Source organism: Macaca thibetana, chromosome 13 (assembly GCF_024542745.1).
Source record: "Macaca thibetana thibetana isolate TM-01 chromosome 13, ASM2454274v1, whole genome shotgun sequence".
NCBI classification, from domain to species: Eukaryota; Metazoa; Chordata; class Mammalia; order Primates; family Cercopithecidae; genus Macaca; species Macaca thibetana.
This window is the reverse complement of record NC_065590.1, coordinates 60,600,704-60,619,629: the sequence shown is the minus strand read 5'-3', so window position 1 is coordinate 60,619,629 and position 18,926 is coordinate 60,600,704. Positions and strand designations below refer to the sequence as shown.

General features: G+C 42.2%; 1 protein-coding gene across 1 annotated transcript; it reads right to left on the bottom strand.

Annotated features, from left to right (window-relative positions):
* Positions 1-1,292: 1,292 nt before the first annotated feature.
* ATP6V1E2 (ATPase H+ transporting V1 subunit E2) lies at positions 1,293-16,339 on the bottom strand. Its single transcript, XM_050754298.1, has 2 exons — positions 15,324-16,339; positions 1,293-2,250 (listed from the first exon to the last, which is right to left on the bottom strand). The coding sequence occupies exon 2, from the start codon at positions 2,151-2,153 to the stop codon at positions 1,473-1,475; it is 681 nt and encodes a 226-aa protein (XP_050610255.1). The 5' UTR covers positions 2,154-2,250; positions 15,324-16,339; the 3' UTR covers positions 1,293-1,472.
* Between the last annotated feature and the right edge of the window lie 2,587 nt (positions 16,340-18,926).

The following is an 18,926-nucleotide window of genomic DNA, read 5'->3' as shown; positions in this document are numbered from 1 at the left end:
ATGAACGGCACTAAAGTATAAAGCTTTTTTCTTTCTTCTGTAGTCTCTTCTTGACTTTTCATAGTGTTTATTTGCTATTTAATGTCTTTTTAAGTGAAGAAAATTTAAATTATTAGCATGAATTCTACCATTTAAAGTTTAAATTATTAGCATGAATTCTACCATTTACTTTTCTATTGTGCAATGCCTACATGCCAAGTCACAAAAATTATATAATCTGTATTTCTTGGCTCCTCCCAGAAAGTGCCTCACACTGGCCAGAAAAGATGCATCCAAGTTCCCCTAGGCACTGAACTGTCCAAGGGAGGACGCTGCCAGGCACAGGGATACTTTACAGGCCAAGTGCAGATATTTACAAGCTCCTGAGGGTCCTGCCCTAAGACTCTGGTGCGGCAAGTTTGGCAGTGGTTGGGTCCCCCTTCCCACTAGCCACAAGTGCAGGCCTGGGCCAGGATCAGGGAAGCTGAGCTGGCATCTCTCCTTCCAGTGGGCAGGCTGCCCTATAGCGGACAGTAACTCCTAGGGTCTTTAAACCTCTACACCAGGACGGGCTCAGTATCTGGTGGGTAAGAGACTCACCCCTTCCCCCAAGTTGTCTACTGAATATGCCACGGAGCTGCCAGCCTTGGGCAGGGATTTCTGGCCCTGAAACTCCACAGAGCATGAAACCCCATTCTGACCCTCCCTGCATGTACACCAGGCCCCCGCCAGGGGCAGAGGGAAGCAATGCTCACTGGGTGAGGTGGAGGAAGGCTGGGGCTTCAGGGCACCAGAGGACTGGGAAATGGTTAGCCAACAACCCATCCAAAGAAGGTAGGCAGACTTTGGGAGTCAGTACCATGCGTGAGCCAAGGCTCCAAACCCCTGGCACATGCCCCAATGTTCCATCAATGTCACTTACAAAACACACATTCAAAGATGAAATTAGGAATTTCAGGGCAGCAAATACAGATCACTAAACCCCAGATGCTGGGCCCTTCGGAGCATGGGTCCCTGTGTGACTGTGCTGGTTGGATGCCCATTAAGTTGATTCTGGACATGTGAGGAAAACCTCTAGACCTCATTAAATAACATCAGTTTGGGTACTGAAGCTGAAACAAAGGAAGAAAAACACACTTCATATGCATATTAAACTAGAGCACCCAGATCCACAGGCCAAGAACACTATTCACATCTCACACATTCACCACCTGAGGCCAAGCTGAAGAGCAGATGTCATCACTCCCTTCATCCCAGACTGCAGAATGGACCAGAAGCTGTGGCATGGATGGATGAATTGGAATTTGAATTCCGAGCATTAATTTGGGCTTTATTTCAAAGTTAACACTTTAGCCATCCAAGGGGTATTTCATGAAGAAAAACAGAACAATATCAGAGCATCAAAGAGGAGGAAACACTACTAGTTTCTTTTCCCCCCAAAACTTAAACTTTCGTGGTTTAGTGGTTCAACACTAGCTTCACTTCCCAGAGGCTTATATAAAGAACTTTCTGTTGGCGTTAGCACCAAACAAGGCCATTCGTATTTCTGGCATCTTTTCCTTCGCTGAGAGATCCAGTCGGCTTTCCAAGGTATTTGAAACCTTTATTCTCTGATTGCCACTGTAGACCTCCACACCTCCAGCTGCATTCACAGCCAGGTATGCCTCTTGATCAATCTGGACCTCCACATGTTTTTGGGAAATTGTCATGTATTCGGGGATGGCTTTTTGCACAGCAGCCTCCACCAGGAGGAGGTCCTGTGGCCGGCAGCGCACAATCATCACAGGTTCCAGCAGTCGGAGCAGACCCTGGAGCACCAGTTTATCCAGAAGCCCCTGGTAGACCTCTGGGTTCTCCACAATCCGGCTGAGTCTCAGCTTCGCCTCACTGAGCAAATCCGAGATGAGGTCATCTCGGGCTCTCAGGACTTTCAGCCTTGCCTGATTCCTCATGGTGGACATCTGGATTTTCTTCTGCTGCTCTATCTGCTTCTCCTTTTTCTCATAATACTCCATAATCTTCAGTCGTTGGGTTTGCACAAGGCGTCCTTTCTCAATGTTAAACTCTTCCTCAGCCTTGGCATCGATTTCCTCTGCTTTCTCATTGGCTTCCTGCTCAATGAAAGCCATCATGTGCTTAATCTGCTTTTTCACATCGACATCACTCAGGGCCATGGGTGCTCTCAGAGGCGATGGCAGAGAGGGAGCTGGCACACTGGCTCCTTTAACTTAGGACAATTTCAGGAGTGTCTCTGGAATTCCACTTTCTCAGCTATACCATGAACAAGAGGACGAAAGAGAAAGTCAGAGGCTTTAGAGGAGGATTGCAGAGACTGTATATATAGGAATACATATATGTATTCCTATATACATATATATAGGAGACATATATATAGGAGACCCCTCACTTCACAGATGAGGAAACTGAGGTTCAGAGAGGGAACACAATTCATCCAAGTTTATACTCTAGAAGAACAGAGACTTGAACCTGGGTCTCCAGAATTCCATCCCTGCTACACTCACTATCATTGTCATCAAATAATAATGAGGCAGTTAGGGCAGACCTAGTCCAGAAGCTCTCTATGGAGCAGTGGCCTGAGACTCAGATAGCAAGTCAACAGAATGGAAATACCAAATTAATACATAAATGGAAAGCATATCCACATTTTGGGGTCAGAAGGGTTGGGGAAAGTCTTAAGAAACTCGTGGTCAGCCAGGATTTAATCCAGAAAGGCTGCCTGGAGGTAGGAGGGTTGTAAGAACCTTCAAATGATACAGAGAAAAGGAATACTACTAAGCAGAAAATGGCGCCTTGGAGAAATGAGATTTGCTTTGTAACCTAGCATGAGATCCATCCTAAAGAATGTTCCATGTGCACTTGAGGAGAATGTGTATTGTGCTGCTGTTGGGTGGAATGTTCTGCATACATGTCTGTAAGTCCATTTGGTCTATAGTGTTGTTCAAGTTCTCTGTTCTTTACTGATTTTCTGTCTGCATATTCTATCCACTATCTATTCACTTCCCAGAAGCTTATATTTAAAAACTTCATGGCTGGGAACAGTGGCTCATGCCTGTGATCCCAGCACTTTGGGAGGCCAAGGCAGGTGGATCATGAAGTCAGGAGATAGAGACCATCCTGGCCAACATGGTGAAACCACATCTCTACTAAAATACAAAAAAATTAGCCAGGCATGGTGGCATGTGCCTGTAGTCCCAGCTACTCAGGAGGCTAAGGGAGGGGAATCACTTGAACTCAAGAGGCAGAGGTTGCAGTGAGCTGAGATCGCACCACTGCACTCCAGCCTGGTGACAGAGCAAGACTCCATTTCAAAAAACAAAACAAAACAAAACTTTATATACTTTATATAAGTCTAGACCTCCCCACTTCCCTAGAGCTCATATAAGGGAAGGGGGAGAGATTGAATGTGGTCTTTTTACTGGAAGTGATTTCCAAACCTGGATGTATATCTGAACCACTTGGAGGATCTTTAAGAAACATAGCTTTTAGCGTGGTGACTCACGCCTGTAATCCCAGCACTTTGGGAGGCCGAGCTGGGTGGATCACCTGAGGCCAATAGTTCAAGACCAACCTGGCCAACATGGTGAAATCCCATCTCTACTAAAAATACAAAAATTAGCTGGGCGTGGTGGTGGCTGCCTGTAATCCTGGCTATTCAGGGAGCTGAGGCAGGAGAATCACTTGAACCTGGGAGGTGGAGGTTCCAGTGAGCTGAGCTTGCGCTATTGCAGTCCAGCCTGGGCGACAAGAATGGATTCTGTCTCAAAAAATAAAAAAAAAATAAAAAGAAAAAGAAAATATAGCTTTTAAGGCCCCAACACTATACCTACTGAATCAGAATCTCTGCCAGTAAGGTCTGGGAATCCATATCTTTGAAAGGCTCCTGGGATGCTCAACAAGCCCAGGAAAAGGATATATGAACAAAATGAGAATATCAAAAAAGATATAGAAAATATGAAAAAGAACCAAACAAATTTTGGAGCTGAAGAATACAATAACTGAACTGAAAAAACTCACTAGAGGAGTTCAACAGGAAAAGATCAGTGAGCTTGAAGATACAACATTTGAAATTATCCAGTCAAAGGAGCAAAAAAAAAAAAAAAAAAAAAAGAATGACAGAGAGTAAAGAAAGCCTAAGAGACTTATGGGACGCCATCAAGCAGACCAATATATGCATTATGGGAGTCTCAAAAGAAGTCTGGGAAAAAAGGATAGAAAGTTTTTAAAGAAATAATGGCCAAAAACTTCTCAAATCTGGAGAAGGAAATGTCTATCCACATTCAAGAAGTCTAATGGACTTGAACTAAGATAAACCCAAAAAAGTCCTTATCAAGACACATTATAATCAAATTGTCAAAAGTCAAAGACAGAGATAATTTTGAAAGCAGAAAGAGAAAAGAGTCTCATCACATATAAGGGAGCTTCCATAAGACTACCAGTGGATTTCTCAGTAGATATCTTGTAGTACAGGAAAGAGTAAGATGATATATTCAAAGGGATGGAAAAAAAACCCCTGCTAATCAATAATACTATATTTGGAAAAACTGTCCTTCGAAAATGAAAGAAAACTAAAGATGTTGCTAGATAAACAAAAGCTGAGGAAGTTCATCACCACTAGACCTACCTTACAAGATATACTAAAGGGAACCCTTCTATTTCAAATGAAAGGCCACTAGACAGCATATGAAAGTATAAAGCTCACTAGTAAAGATAAAGATACTGGCAAATACAGAACACTGTAATACTGTAATGGTGGTATGTAAATCACATTTAATTCTGGTATAGAAGTTAAAAGGTTGGGGGGCGCCCAAGATGGCCGAATAGGAACAGCTCCAGCCTCCAGCTCCCAGTGTGAGTGACACAGAAGACGGGTGATTTCTGCATTTTCAACTGAGGTACTGGGTTCATCTCACTGGGGTGTGTCGGACAGTTGGTGCTAGTCAATGGGTGCAGCCCAACCAGCGAGAGCTGAAGCAGGGCAAAGCATTGCCTCACCTGGGAAGCACAACAGGGAAGGGAATTCCTTTTCCTAGCCAAGGGAAACTGAGATACACAACACCTGGAAAATCGGGTAACTCCCCCCCAATACTATGCTTTACCAAGGGTCTTAGCAAACAGCACACCAGGAGATTATATCCCATGGCTGGCCCGGAGGGTCCTACGCCCACGGAGCCTCCCTCATTGCTATCACAGCAGTCTGAGATCTAACTGCAAGGTGGCAGCAAGGCTGGGGGAGGGGCACCTGCCATTGCTGAGACTTAAGTAGGTAAACAAAGCCACTGGGAAGCCCGAATTGGGTGGAGCCCACCACAGCTCAAGGAGGCCTGCCTGCCTCAGTAGACTCCACCTCTGGGGACAGGGCATAGCTAAACAAAAAGCAGCAGAAACCTCTTTAGATGTAAATGTCCCTGTCTGACAGCTTTGAAGAGAGCAGTGGTTCTCCCAGCACAGAGGTTTAGATCTGAGAAAGGACAGACTGCCTGCTCAAGTGGGTCCCTGACCCCTGAGTAGCCTAACTGGGAGACATCCCCCACTAGGTGCAGACTGACACCTCACACCTCACATGGCTGGGTACACCTCTGAGACAAAGCTTCCAGAGCAAGAATCAGACAGCAGCACTTGCTGTCAGCAATATTCTATCTTCTGAAGCCTCTGCTGCTGATACCCAGGCAAACAGGGTCTGGAGTGGACCTCAAGCAAACTCCAACAGACCTGCATCTGAGGGTCCTGACTGTTAGAAGGAAAACTAACAAACAGAAATGACACCCACACCAAAACCCCATCAGTAAGTCACCATCATCAAAGACCAAAGGCAGATAAAACCACAAAGATGGGGGAAAAGCAGTGCAGAAAAGCTGCAAATTCAAAAAATGAGAGTGCATCTCCCCCTCCAAAAGAACGCAGCTCATCACCAGCAAGGGAACAAAGCTAGACACAAAATGACTTTGACGAGCTGAGCGAAGAAGGCTTCAGTCAATCAGACTTCTCAGAGCTAAAGGAGGAACTACGTACCCAGTGCAAAGAAACTAAAAACCTTGAAAAAAGAATGGAAGAATGCATAACAAGAATAACCAATGCAGAAAAGTCCATAAATGAACTGATAGAGATGAAAACCATGACACAAGAACTACGTGACAAATGCACAAGCTTCAGTAACCAACTCGATCAACTGGAAGAAAGAGTATCAATGACTGAAGATCAAATGAATGAAATGAAGTGAGAAGAGAAGTTTAGAGAAAAAAGAGTAAAAAGAAATGAACAAAGCCTCCAAGAAATATGGGATTATGTGAAAAGACTAAATCTACGTCTGATTGGTGTGCCTGAACGTGACGGGGAGAATGGAACCAAGTTGGAAAACACTCTGCAGGATATTATCCAGGAGAACTTCCCCAACCTAGCAAGGCAGGCCAACATTCAAATTCAGGAAACACAGAGAACACCACAAATATACTCCCTGAGAAGAGCAACTCCAAGACACATAATTGTCAGATTCACCAAAGTTGAAATGAAGGAAAAAATGTTAAGGGCAGTCAGAGAGAAAGGTCAGGTTACCCACAAAGGGAAGCCCTTTAGACTAACAGCAGATCTCTCGGCAGAAACTCTACAAGCCAGAAGAGAGTGGAGGCCAATATTCAACATTCTTAAAGAAGAGAATTTTCAACCCAGAATAGCATATCCAGCCAAACTAAGTTTCATAAGTGAAGGAGAAATAAAATTCTTTACAGACAAGCAAATGCTGAGAGATTTTGTCACCACCAGGCCTGCCCTACAAGAGATCCTGAAGGAAGCACTAAACATGGAAAGGAACAACCGGTACCAGCCATTGCAAAAATATGCCAAAATGTAAAGACCGTCAATGCTAGGAAGAAACTGCATCAACTAACAAGCAAAACAACCAGCTAATATCATAATGACAGGATCAAATTCACACATAACAATATTAACCTTAAATGTAAATGGACTAAATGGTCCAATTAAAAAACAAAGACTGGCAAACTGGATAAAAAGTCAAGACCCATCAGTTTGCTGTATTCAGAAGACCCATCTCACGTGCAGAGACACACATAGGCTCAAAATAAAGGGATGGAGGAAGATCTACCAAGCAAATGGAAAACAAAAAAAAGGCAGGGGTTGCAATCCTAGTCTCTGATAAAACAGACTTTAAACCAACAAAGATCAAAAGAGACAAAGAAGGCCATTACATAATGGTAAAGGGATCAATTCAACAAGAAGAGCTAACTATCCTAAATATATATGCACCCAATACAGGAGCACCCAGATTCATAAAGCAAGTCCTTAGAGACTTACAAAGAGACTTAGACTCCCATACAATAACAACGGGAAACTTTAACACTCCACTGTCAACATTAGACAGATCAATGAGACAGAAAGTTAACAAGGATATCCAGGAATTGAACTCAACTCTGTACCAAGTGGACCTAATAGACATCTACAGAACTCTCCACCTCAAATCAACAGAACATACATTATTCTCAGCACCACATCACACTTATTCCAAAATTGACCACATAGTTGGAAGTAAAGCACTCCTCAGCAAAAGCAAAAGAACATAAATTATAACAAACTGTCTCTCAGACCACAGTGCAATCAAACTAGAACTCAGGACTAAGAAACTCAATCAAAACCACTCAACTACATGGAAACTGAACAACCTGACCCTGAATGACTACTGGGTACATAATGAAATGAAGGCAGAAATAAAAATGTTCTTTGAAACCAATGAGAACAAAGATACAACATACCAGAATCTCTGGGACACATTTAAAGCAGTGTGTAGAGGGAAATTTATAGCACTAAATGCCCACAAGAGAAAGCAGGAAAGATCTAAAATTGACAATTAAAAGAACTAGAGAAGCAAGAGCAAACACATTCAAAAGTCAGCAGAAGGCAAGAAATAACTAAGATCAGAGCAGATCTGAAGGAGATAGACACACAAAAAACCCTTAAAAAATCAATGAATCCAGGAGCTGGTTTTTTTAAAAGATCAACAAAATTGATAAACCGCTAGCAAGACTAATAAAGAAGAAAAGAGAGAGGAATCAAATAGACGCAATAAAAAATGATAAAGGGAATATCACCACTGACCCCACAGAAATACAAACTACCATCAGAGAATACTATAAACACCTCTACGCAAATAAACTAGAAAACCTAGAAGAAATGGATAAATTCCTGGACATATACACTCTCCCAAGACTAAACCAGGAAAAAGTTGAATCCCTGAATAGACCAATAGCAGGCTCTGAAATTGAGGCAATAATCAATAGCCTACCAACCAAAAGAAGCCCAGAACCAGCCAGATTCACAGCCAAATTCTACCAGAGGTACAAGGAGGAGCTGGTACCATTCCTTCTGAAACTATTCCAATCAATAGAAAAAGACGGAATCCTCCCTAACTCATTTTATGAGGCCAACATCATCCTGATACCAAAGCCTGGCAGAGACACAACAAAAAAAGAGAATTTTAGAACAACATCCCTGATGAACATTGATGCAAAAATCCTCAATAAAATACTGGCAAACCAAATCCAGCAGAAGATCAAAAAGCTTATCTACCATGATCAAGTGGGCTTCATCCCTGGGATGCAAGGCTGGTTCAACATATGCAAATCAATAAATGTAATCCAGCATATAAACAGAACCAAAGACAAAAACGACATGATTATATCAATAGATCCAGAAAAGGCCGTTGACAAAATTCAACAGCCCTTCATGCTAAAAACTCTCAATAAATTCGGTATTGATGGAACGTATCTCAAAATAATAAGAGCTATTTATGACAAACCCACAGCCAACATCATACTGAATGCGAAAAAACTAGAAGCATTCCCTTTGAAAACTGGCACAAGACAGGGATGCCCTCTCTCACCACTCCTATTCAACATAGATAGTGTTGGAAGTTCTGGCTAGGGCGTATTCAATTAGGAAAAGAAGAAGTCAAATTGTCCCTATTTGCAGATGACATGATTGTATATTTAGAAAACCCCATCATCTCAGCCCAAAATCTCCTTAAGCTGATAAGCAACTTCAGCAAAGTCTCAGGATACAAAATCAATGTGCAAAAATCACAAGCATTCTTATACACCAATAACAGACAGAGAGCCAAATCATGAGTGAACTCCCATTCACAATTGCTTCAAAGATAATAAAATACCTAGGAATCCAACTTACAAGGGATGAGAAGGACCTCTTCAAGGAGAACTACAAACCACTGCTCAGTGAAATAAAAGAGGACACAAATAAATGGAAGAATATACCATGCTCGTGGATAGGAAGAATCAATATTGTGAAAATGGCCATACTGCCCAAGGTAATTTATACATTCAATGCCATCCCCATCAAGCTACCAATGACTTTCTTCATAGAATTGGAAAAAAATACTTTAAAGTTCATATGGAACCAAAAAAGAGCCTGCATTGCCAAGACAATCCTAAGCCAAAAGAACAAAGCTGGAGGCATCACGCTACCTGACTTCAAACTGTACTACAAGGCTATAGTAACCAAAACAGCATGGTACTGGTACCAAAACAGAGATATAGACCAATGGAACAGAACAGAGCCCTCAGAAATAATACCACACATCTACAACCATCTGATCTTTGACAAACCTGACAAAAACAAGAAATGGGGAAAGGATTCCCTGTTTAACAAATGGTGCTGGGAAAATTGGCTAGCCATAAGTAGAAAGCTGAAACTGGATCTTTTCCTTACTCCTCATATGAAAATTAATTCAAGATGGATTAGAGACTTAAATGTTAGACCTAAAACCATAATAACCCTAGAAGAAAACCTAGGTAATACCATTCAGGATACAGGCATGGGCAAGGACTTCATGTCTAAAACACCAAAAGCAACAGCAACAAAAGCCAAAATTGAAAAATGGGATCTAATTAAACAAAGAGCTTCTGCACAGCAAAAGAAACTACCATCAGAATGAACAGGCAACCTACAGAATGGGAGAAAATTTTTGCAATCTACTCATCTGACAAAGGGCTAATATCCAGAACCTACAAAGAACTCAAACAAATTTACAAGAAAAAAACAACCCCATCAAAAATTGGGCAAAGGATATGAACAGACACTTCTCAAAAGAAGACATTTATACAGCCAACAGACACATGAAAAAATGCTCATCATCACTCACCATCAGAGAAATGCAAATCAAAACCACAACGAGATACCATCTCACACCAGTTAGAATGGCAATCATTAAAAAGTCAGGAAGCAACAGGTGCTGGAGAGGATGTGGAGAAATAGGAACACTTTTACACTGTTGTTGGGACTGTAAACTAGTTCAACCATTGTGGAAAACAGTGTGGCGATTCCTTGAGGATCTAGAACTAGAAATACCATTTGACCCAGCCATCCCATTACTGGGTATATACCAAAGGATTATAAATCATGCTGCTATAAGGACACATGCACATGTATGTTTATTGCGGCACTATTCACAATAGCAAAGACTTGGAATCAACCCAAATGTCCATCAGTGACAGACTGGATTAAGAAAATGTAGCACATATACACCATGGAATACTATGCAGCCATATAAAGGATGACTTTGTGTCCTTTGTAGGGACATGGATGTAGCTGGAAACCATCATTCTCAGCAAACTATCGCAAGAAAACCAAACACCACATGTTCTCACTCATAGGTGGGAATTGAACAATGAGATCACTTGGACACAGGAAGGGGAACATCACACACCGGGGCCTATTGTGGGGAGGGGGGAGAAGGGAGGGATAGCATTAGGAGATATACCTAATGTAAATGACAAGTTAATGGGTGCAGCACACCAACATGGCACCTGTATACATATGTAACAAACCTGCATGTTGTGCACATGTACTCTAGAACTTAAAGTATAATAAAAAAAAAAAAAGAATGCTGTTTTCTTAGCTTGAGCTAAAGCTGTATCAAATAGCTATTCATAATTAATTTTTTTGTAAAATAGATATAGGCCTTTCATGTGACTCATATTAAATGTAAAATGCTCTTATTAGATAGCTATAGCACTGGCAATAGTTACCATTCATAAAAATAAAATTTTAAAAAGGCAAAATTAATTAATTAATTAATACTTTTTTGTTAAAAAAAGTTAAAAGGCAAAACTATAAAAAGTAAATATAACTATAAAAATTTGTTAATGGATACATAATATAAAAAGATGTAATTTGTTGTATCAATAACAATGTTGGGGGGGTAAAAAAAGAGTTTTTGCTTGTGATTGAAGTTAATTCATCAGCTTAAAATAGACGGTTAAAATTATAACATGTTTCATGTTAGCCCACAGCTACCATAAAGAAAATACTTATGGAAGTTACACAAAATAAAATGTGAAAAGAATTGAAGTATGTTGCCACTGGGGGTTGGGGACAGGTGTGGGAGAGTCAAACACAAGGAAGATAGCAAGAGAGGAAAAGAGAGTCAAAAAGCCACGAGACAAAAAAACAGTTAACAAATGGCAACAGTCAGTCTTTCTCTATCAGTAATTACTTTAAATATAAATGGATTAAATGTTCCAATCAAAATATATAGAGTGGCTGAATGGACTAACAAAATAAACAAGAGCTTACTATTCGCTGTCTACAAGAGACTAATTTTAGAAATTAAGGACAGACAGACCGGGCATGGTGGCTCACGCCTGTAATCCCAGCACTTTGGGAGGCCAAGGTGGACAGATCATGAGGTCAGGAGATCAAGACCATCCTGACTAACACTAAAAATACAAAACAATTAGCCAGGCATGGTGGTGGGCGCCTGTAGTCCCAGCTATTCAGGAGGCTGAGGCAGGAGAATGGTGTGAACCGGGGAGGCAGAGCTTGCAGTGAGCCAAGATCGTGCCACTGCACTCTAGCCTGGGCGACAGAGTGAGACTCCATCTCAAGAAAAAAAAAGAAATTAAGGACACACACAGGCTGAAGGTGAAAGATGGAAAAATATATTCCATGCAAAAGTAACAAGAGGCCGGGCGCGGTGGCTCAAGCCTGTAATCCCAGCACTTTGGGAGGCCGAGACGGGCGGATCATGAGGTCAGGAGATCGAGACCATCCTGGCTAACACGGTGAAACCCCGTCTCTACTAAAAATACAAGAAAATTAGCCGGGCGAGGTGGCGGGCGCCTGTAGTCCCAGCTACTCGGGAGGCTGAGGCAGGAGAATGGCGTGAACCCGGGGGAGCGGAGCTTGCAGTGAGCCGAGATCGCGCCACTGCACTCCAGCCTGGGGCACAGAGCAAGACTCCACGTCAAAAAAAAAAAAAGTAACAAGAGAGGGCAGGGGTGCCCATACTTATGTCAGACAAAATAGACCTTAAGTCAAGAACTGTCATAAGAGACAAAGACATTATATAATGATAAAAGGGTCAATTCACCTGGAAGATAGAACATTTATATATGTATCCAACATTGGAGCACCCAAATATATGAAGCAAGCATTGCCAGAACCAAAGGAAGAAATAGACAGCAATAATAGTAGGAGATTTCAATACCCTATTGTCAAAATGGAGAGAATATCCAGACAGAAAATCAGTAAAGAAACAGAGAACTTGAACAACATCATAGACCAAATGGACCTTAAAGACATATATGCAGAGCATTCCACCCAACAGCAGCACAATACACATTCTTCTCAAGTGCACATAGAACAGTCTTTAGGACAGATCACATGTTAGGTTATAAAACAAATCTCAATAAATTTAAGAAGATTGAAATCACACCAGGTATCTTTTCCAACTGTATAGAATGAAACTGGAAATCAATAGCCAAAGGAAAATTAGAAAACTCAAACATATGTGGTAATCAAACAACACATCTTTGAACAACCAAGGGTTAAAGAGTAAGTCAGACCACGTACAGTGGCTCATGCCTATAATCCCAACACTTTGGGAGGCTGAAGCAGGAATCACTTGAACCTGGGAGTGCGAGGCTGTAATAAGCTAATGAGGTGCCACTGCACTCCACTCTGGGCAACAGAATGAGACCCTGTCTCTAAAAAAAATTTTTTTTTTAAAGAATAAGTCAAAAAGAAAACTAGAACATATCTTGAGAACAAATGAAAATGAAAATACAACATACCAAAGCTTATGAGATGCAGCAAAAGCAATTCTAAGAGGAATGTTTATAGTAGTAACATCTATATTAAAAAAAAAAAAAACCTCTCAAGTTACCTAACTTCACACCTCAAGGAACTAGAATACTTGTTTACTGAAAACTATAAAACATTGCTTAAAGAAGTTAAAAACACAAATAAATGGAAAGACATCCCCTGTTCATATGTTGGAAGAACTAATATTGTTAAAATGTCCATACTAATCAAAATGATCTACAGATTCTGTGCAATCCCTATCAAAATCCTGATGGTATTTTTTGCAGAAACAGGGTGGGAGAATTCTAAAATTCATATGGAATCACAAAGAACCCCAAATAGCCAAAAACAATCTTGAGAAAGAACAACAAAGCTAGAGGTCTCACACTTCCTGACTTCAAAATATACTACAAAGTTAAAGTAATTAAAACAGTATGGTACTGGCATAAAGCTAGATATATAGACCAATAGAAAAGAATGAAGAGCCCAGAAATAAACCCCACATTTACAATCAAATGATTATCAATAAGGGTGCCAAGACTACATAATGGGGGAAGGATAGTCTCTTCAATAAATGATGTTGGGAAAACTAGATGTTCATAGGCAAAAGAATGAAATGGGACCCTTATTTTAAGCATTCACAAAAATCAACTAAAAATTGATTGAAGACTTAAACATAAGGCCTGAAACAGTAAAATTCCTAGAAAGAAACATGCGGGAAAAGCTTCATAACATTGGTCTTGATGATTATTTCTTACATATGACACAGCACAGACAACAAAAGCAAAAATAGATAAATGAGATTGTGTAACATTTAAAAGCGTCTGTGCAGCAAATCAAACAATCCACAGAGTGAAAAGGTAACCAATGGAATGGGAAAAATATTTGCAAATCGTACATCTCATAAGAAGTTAATATCCAGAATACATAAGGAACTCTTACAACTCAAAGCAAAAGCAATAACAACAAACTAGATTTTAAAATGGGCAAAACACCTGAGTAGACATTTCTCCAAAGAAAACATACACAGGCCAACAGGCATAGGAAAACACATGCTCAACATCAATCATCAAGGAAATGCCAAGCAAAAGTACAATGAGATATAACTTTACTCCTGATAGGATGGTCATTATTTTTTTAAAAAGAAGAAAGAAAAAGAAAATAACAAGTGTTGACAAGGATGTGCAGAAACTGGAACTCCTGTGCACTGGGTTGGTGGGAATGTAAAATGATGCAGCTGCTATGGAACACAGTATAGGGGTTATTCAACAAGTTAAAAGTAGAATTACCATATAATCCAGCAATCCCACTTCTGGGTATTTATTCAAAAGAACTGAAAATAGAATCTTGAAGAAATGTTTGCACACCAATGTTCAGGGAAGCATTATTCAAAATAGCCAAGAGTAGAAACAATCTACATGCTTATTGATGGATGGATAAAGAAAATGTGGCGTATACATAAAATGGAATATTACAAAGCCTTAAAAAGGAAGAAAATCCTGTCACATGTCACAACATAGATGGACTTTGAGGACATAATTCTAAGTAAAATAAGCCCATCATAGAAGATTAAATACTGCATGATTCCACTTATGGGATATTTAAAGTAGTCAAACTCATGGAACCAGGAAATATTAATAGAATGACAGTTTCCAGGGGTGGGGGTAGGGGAAATTGGGTTCTGTTCAATGGATGTAGTTTTTGTGATGCAAGATGAAAAAGTTCTAGAGACCTGCTGTATGGTAATGTGCATACAGTTAACAGTACTGTACCATACTCTTAAACATTTGTTATACAAACACACACACACACACACACACATGCTATCCCAGAAAGCTGTACCACTTACCGAGCTTGGTGGAAAAACCACCCAGTGTTTGTGACAAAGACCGAGCCCTTGGGTTCAACCTTACAAAACGTTATTGGAAGTCAGAAAGAAAATTTATTTAGCCCATCCACTCCATTCATTACTTTAGGATTCACTTTTAAAAAAAAAAACCCTGCATTTTTGTAACTGTAGCAAAAGTATTTTCTGTGCCTAAATAAGACAAGTCAATAGTGTGTGTGTGTGTGTGTGTGTGTGTGTTTTAAGGCTCCCTGGGTAACCCTGATGCTGACCAGCTTTAGGAACCACTGTCAATGAAAGCAGAGAGAGTACAAGGTCCAGGAAGCCCCAGGTTACGTGTATATAGGAAGAAATACACTAGGTGAAGCCTTACAAGTCTCCTGCCAGGGGCCTGCCTTTGCTCTGGCGCTGGGAGTCTGCACACAGAATGTGGAACTTGGAATGCACACTGGAACCTGGCACTGTTGATTCCTTCTTCACACAGATGACCCTTGCAGTCTGACCGGGCAGCTTGAATCCAAACAGCCAGGCTGTCACTGGGGAAGGCTGGCCAAGTTTGCCAAGAGAAGGCTAAAAGGGATTTCCTTGGCAGCCGGGGCCATGACCGGGGTTATCCTTGCACACTCAGAATCTCAGTTAAGTTGGCACATGGTAGCCTTTAGCTCTAGGGTGGGCTCACCTTAACAGGTACGCTTGGGGACCCAGGCAGCCAGTTTGCTAATTTACTCATGAAAAATACAGCTGTCATGTCGGTAGATCATGGCCTCCTTTCCTTCTATGTGAGTTGCACGTGAAGCCAAATCTGAAGGTTGTTGAATAAGAAACCAGCACAAGCAAAATTCACCAGATGGTCTTTAAGAGAGCCACACCCACAACAGGGGATGCTGTGTTCCAGCTCATGAGGGAGGACATCCTCTTCATGCCCAGATAGGGCCTAATGGGCATCGCCAGCTTCCACAGCGTCGGCGTGGGCTCTGCAGTCAGACTGCCAGAATTCAGATCCTGATTCTGCACTTACCATTTGTATGACTTTGGCAAAGCAGTATACCTCTCAAGGCCTCAGTTTCCTCATCTGTATAATAAAAATAATAGCAGCCACATCATTGGATTATTGTAAGGATTAAATGAAAGAAGTGAGATGTTTAGCACAATGCTAGGCGTGGTTAATCTTCATGTCTGGTAGTTATTATTATCATCATGACCACTACTACTACTATTATTATCCTCGTCTCCTCTGATTTAGGCCTCACTCTTCATCACAGTTGTTCTGTGTGTACAGGATACCTATGAATGATTAGGTTTCCACTCACTAAAGTGGAAACATATTCTAGTCTTGCCTCTTTGTAACAAACTTAGCAGCCCTGCCTGGAGTTAGTGACCCTCCTCTCCACAACACTTCGTGGTACCTTTGCCCACAGTCTCAGGTGGCCAGCCATATCCTTTGTGATGGTGGGGGAAGTTCCTGAATTCCATGGGATGAGGTGGAAGTCATCTCACAGTCTGTCACACACCTTTGCACCTGAATCTGCAGTCCTGAGTTCTCGTGTCCCCTCCCTGCACCCCCACTTCTAAATAGCTCATTAGTGCTGGCACATGAAGGCAGCTGCAGGGTGGGGCAGAGTTAAAAAGCAGGGATTGAGCAAGTGCCTCTGCAGGAACACGTGTGCCCATGTAATATGTCTGGCAGATGTAACTTCCGGTCTGTCTGGGATAGAGATTATGAGCCCACATGGGCCTGTGACTTAAGCAAAACAACAAAACAAACCAAGAAATGTGAAACACACATGTCTGTTCTTGCACGAGGGCTCAGACACTTCTACACCGCTGAAGCAGGCGGATACTGTAAGTGGCATCCACTCCGCCTGTGCTGGGGACAGCAGAAAGGGCCCTGCAAGCCAGACTTGGCTCTCGTGAACCCTTCACTACAGGGGCCTCCCCCTAAACACAGCCTCAGTCCCACTTAACAGCTTTGGCTTATGCTGCTGTCTTGGCTATGTTTCCCTCCACTTAATAAATCCTATCCATATATTCAGGCCCAGTTTAAGCCCCACCACTCCTTGATCTCTGGACTCCTCCTCCAAATGACAGCATGGTCTGTTTTCCAGATACAATTCAGAGCTGGATTCAGTGTCTGTTTTGCCAGTTATTTTTGCTCCCTTTAGGAAACTTCTTTGAAAATGAGAATCTCCTTCCCTAGCAGGGACTGAGTGCAGATACATGCTCCTTTAACATGGATTGGTTGGATTAAAGGCTTGGGGATGGGAGGAATTTTTTTTTTTTTTTTTTTTTTTGCCTTTTTAAAAATTGCGAAATACAAAATGCAGTCAGACAAGTACATAAAACAGCAATGTCTGGCTTAATGAGTATTACGAGGCAAATATCCTTTAACCACCATCCAGATCAAGAGAACATTGCCAGCATCCCAGAAGCCTCTCCATATGACCTTTGGGAAGCAGACATTCCCAAACTGGTGATTGTATATTCGTGGGCGTGGGAAAGGTCTTTATTTCATTTTTATTTTTATTTATTTATTTATTTATTTATTTATTTTTTGAGACGGAGTCTCACTCTGTCGCCCAGGCTGGAGTGCAGTGGCCGGATCTCAGCTCACTGCAAGCTCCGCCTCCCGGGTTTACGCCATTCTCCTGCCTCAGCCTCCCGAGTAGCTGGGATTACAGGTGCCCGCCAACTCACCCGGCTAGTTTTTTGTATTTTTTTAGTAGAGACGGGGTTTCACCGTGTTCGCCAGGATGGTCTCGATCTCCTGACCTCGTGATCCACCCGTCTCGGCCTCCCAAAGTGCTGGGATTACAGGCTTGAGCCACCGCACCCGGCCTATTTCATTTTTAGAAATGGGTCTCACCATTATGCTGAGGCTGACATCAAATTCTTGGGCTCAAGCAATCCTCCCACCTCGGCCTCCCAAGGCGCTGGGATTATGGCCATGGGCTACCTTGCCTGGCCTGGGAAGGATCTTTAGAGGAAGTGTGAGCTGGGAACTCTCTTCTCGGGCCCATGCCTGCACGAGCGTGTGAGCATCTTGGGGAAGTGCCAAATCCACAGCACCATGAGATGGAGGAGGCAACCGCAGGGAGTGCTTGGTGGGCAAAATGTGTCTGTCAACCTGGAGCCCTGCTCAGACCCTGCAGCAACTGCTCTTCATTCCAGCTAGGATTTGTAAGCAAATCTGAGGTCAGATGTGTCTGGGTTGTGCTTCCTACCCCTAGGCAAAAGGGAAGCAGGACCAAACGTGGGCCTCCAGACACTTAGAGATTGCAGACTGAGGAAGGAGGAGAAGGGGCTTTCCAGAGCTGGGAGCACAGGGCCACTTACAGGGCCCAGGAAGTGGGTGAGAAAATGTAGAGGAGTAATGACTCCTTTGGGGGATTTTAAATATTGAGTATATGGGAAGTGGGGCATCCCCTCTTCTGTCTTTCTTTCTTTTATTATTTATTTATTTATTTTTGAGACAGAGTCTCACTCTGTCGCCCAGACTGGAGTGCAGTGGTGCGATCTTGGCTCACTGCAACCTCCGCCTCCTGGGTTCAAGCGATTCTCCTGCCTCAGCCTCCCGAGTAGCTGGGACTACAGGCGCGTACCACCACGCCTGGCTAATTTTTTGTATTTTTAGTAGAGGCGGAGTTTCACCGTGCTAGCCAGGATGATTCGATCTCCTGACCTTGTGATCCATCCGCCTTGGCCTCCCCAAGTGCTGGGATTACAGGTGTGAGCCACTGTGCCCAGCCCTGTCTTTCAAAAAGTATTTTTTGGCTGAGTGAGGTGGCTCATGCCTGTAATTCCAACACTTTGGGAGGCAGAGGTAGAGGACTGCTTGAGCTCAGGAGTTCAAGACCAGCCTGGGTATCATAATGGGACCCCATCTCTACAATTGTGCTTTTTTTTTAATTAGCCAGGAATGGTGGTGTGCGCCTAGCTACTTGGGAAGCTGTCCTAGCTACCTGGGAGGCTGAAGTGG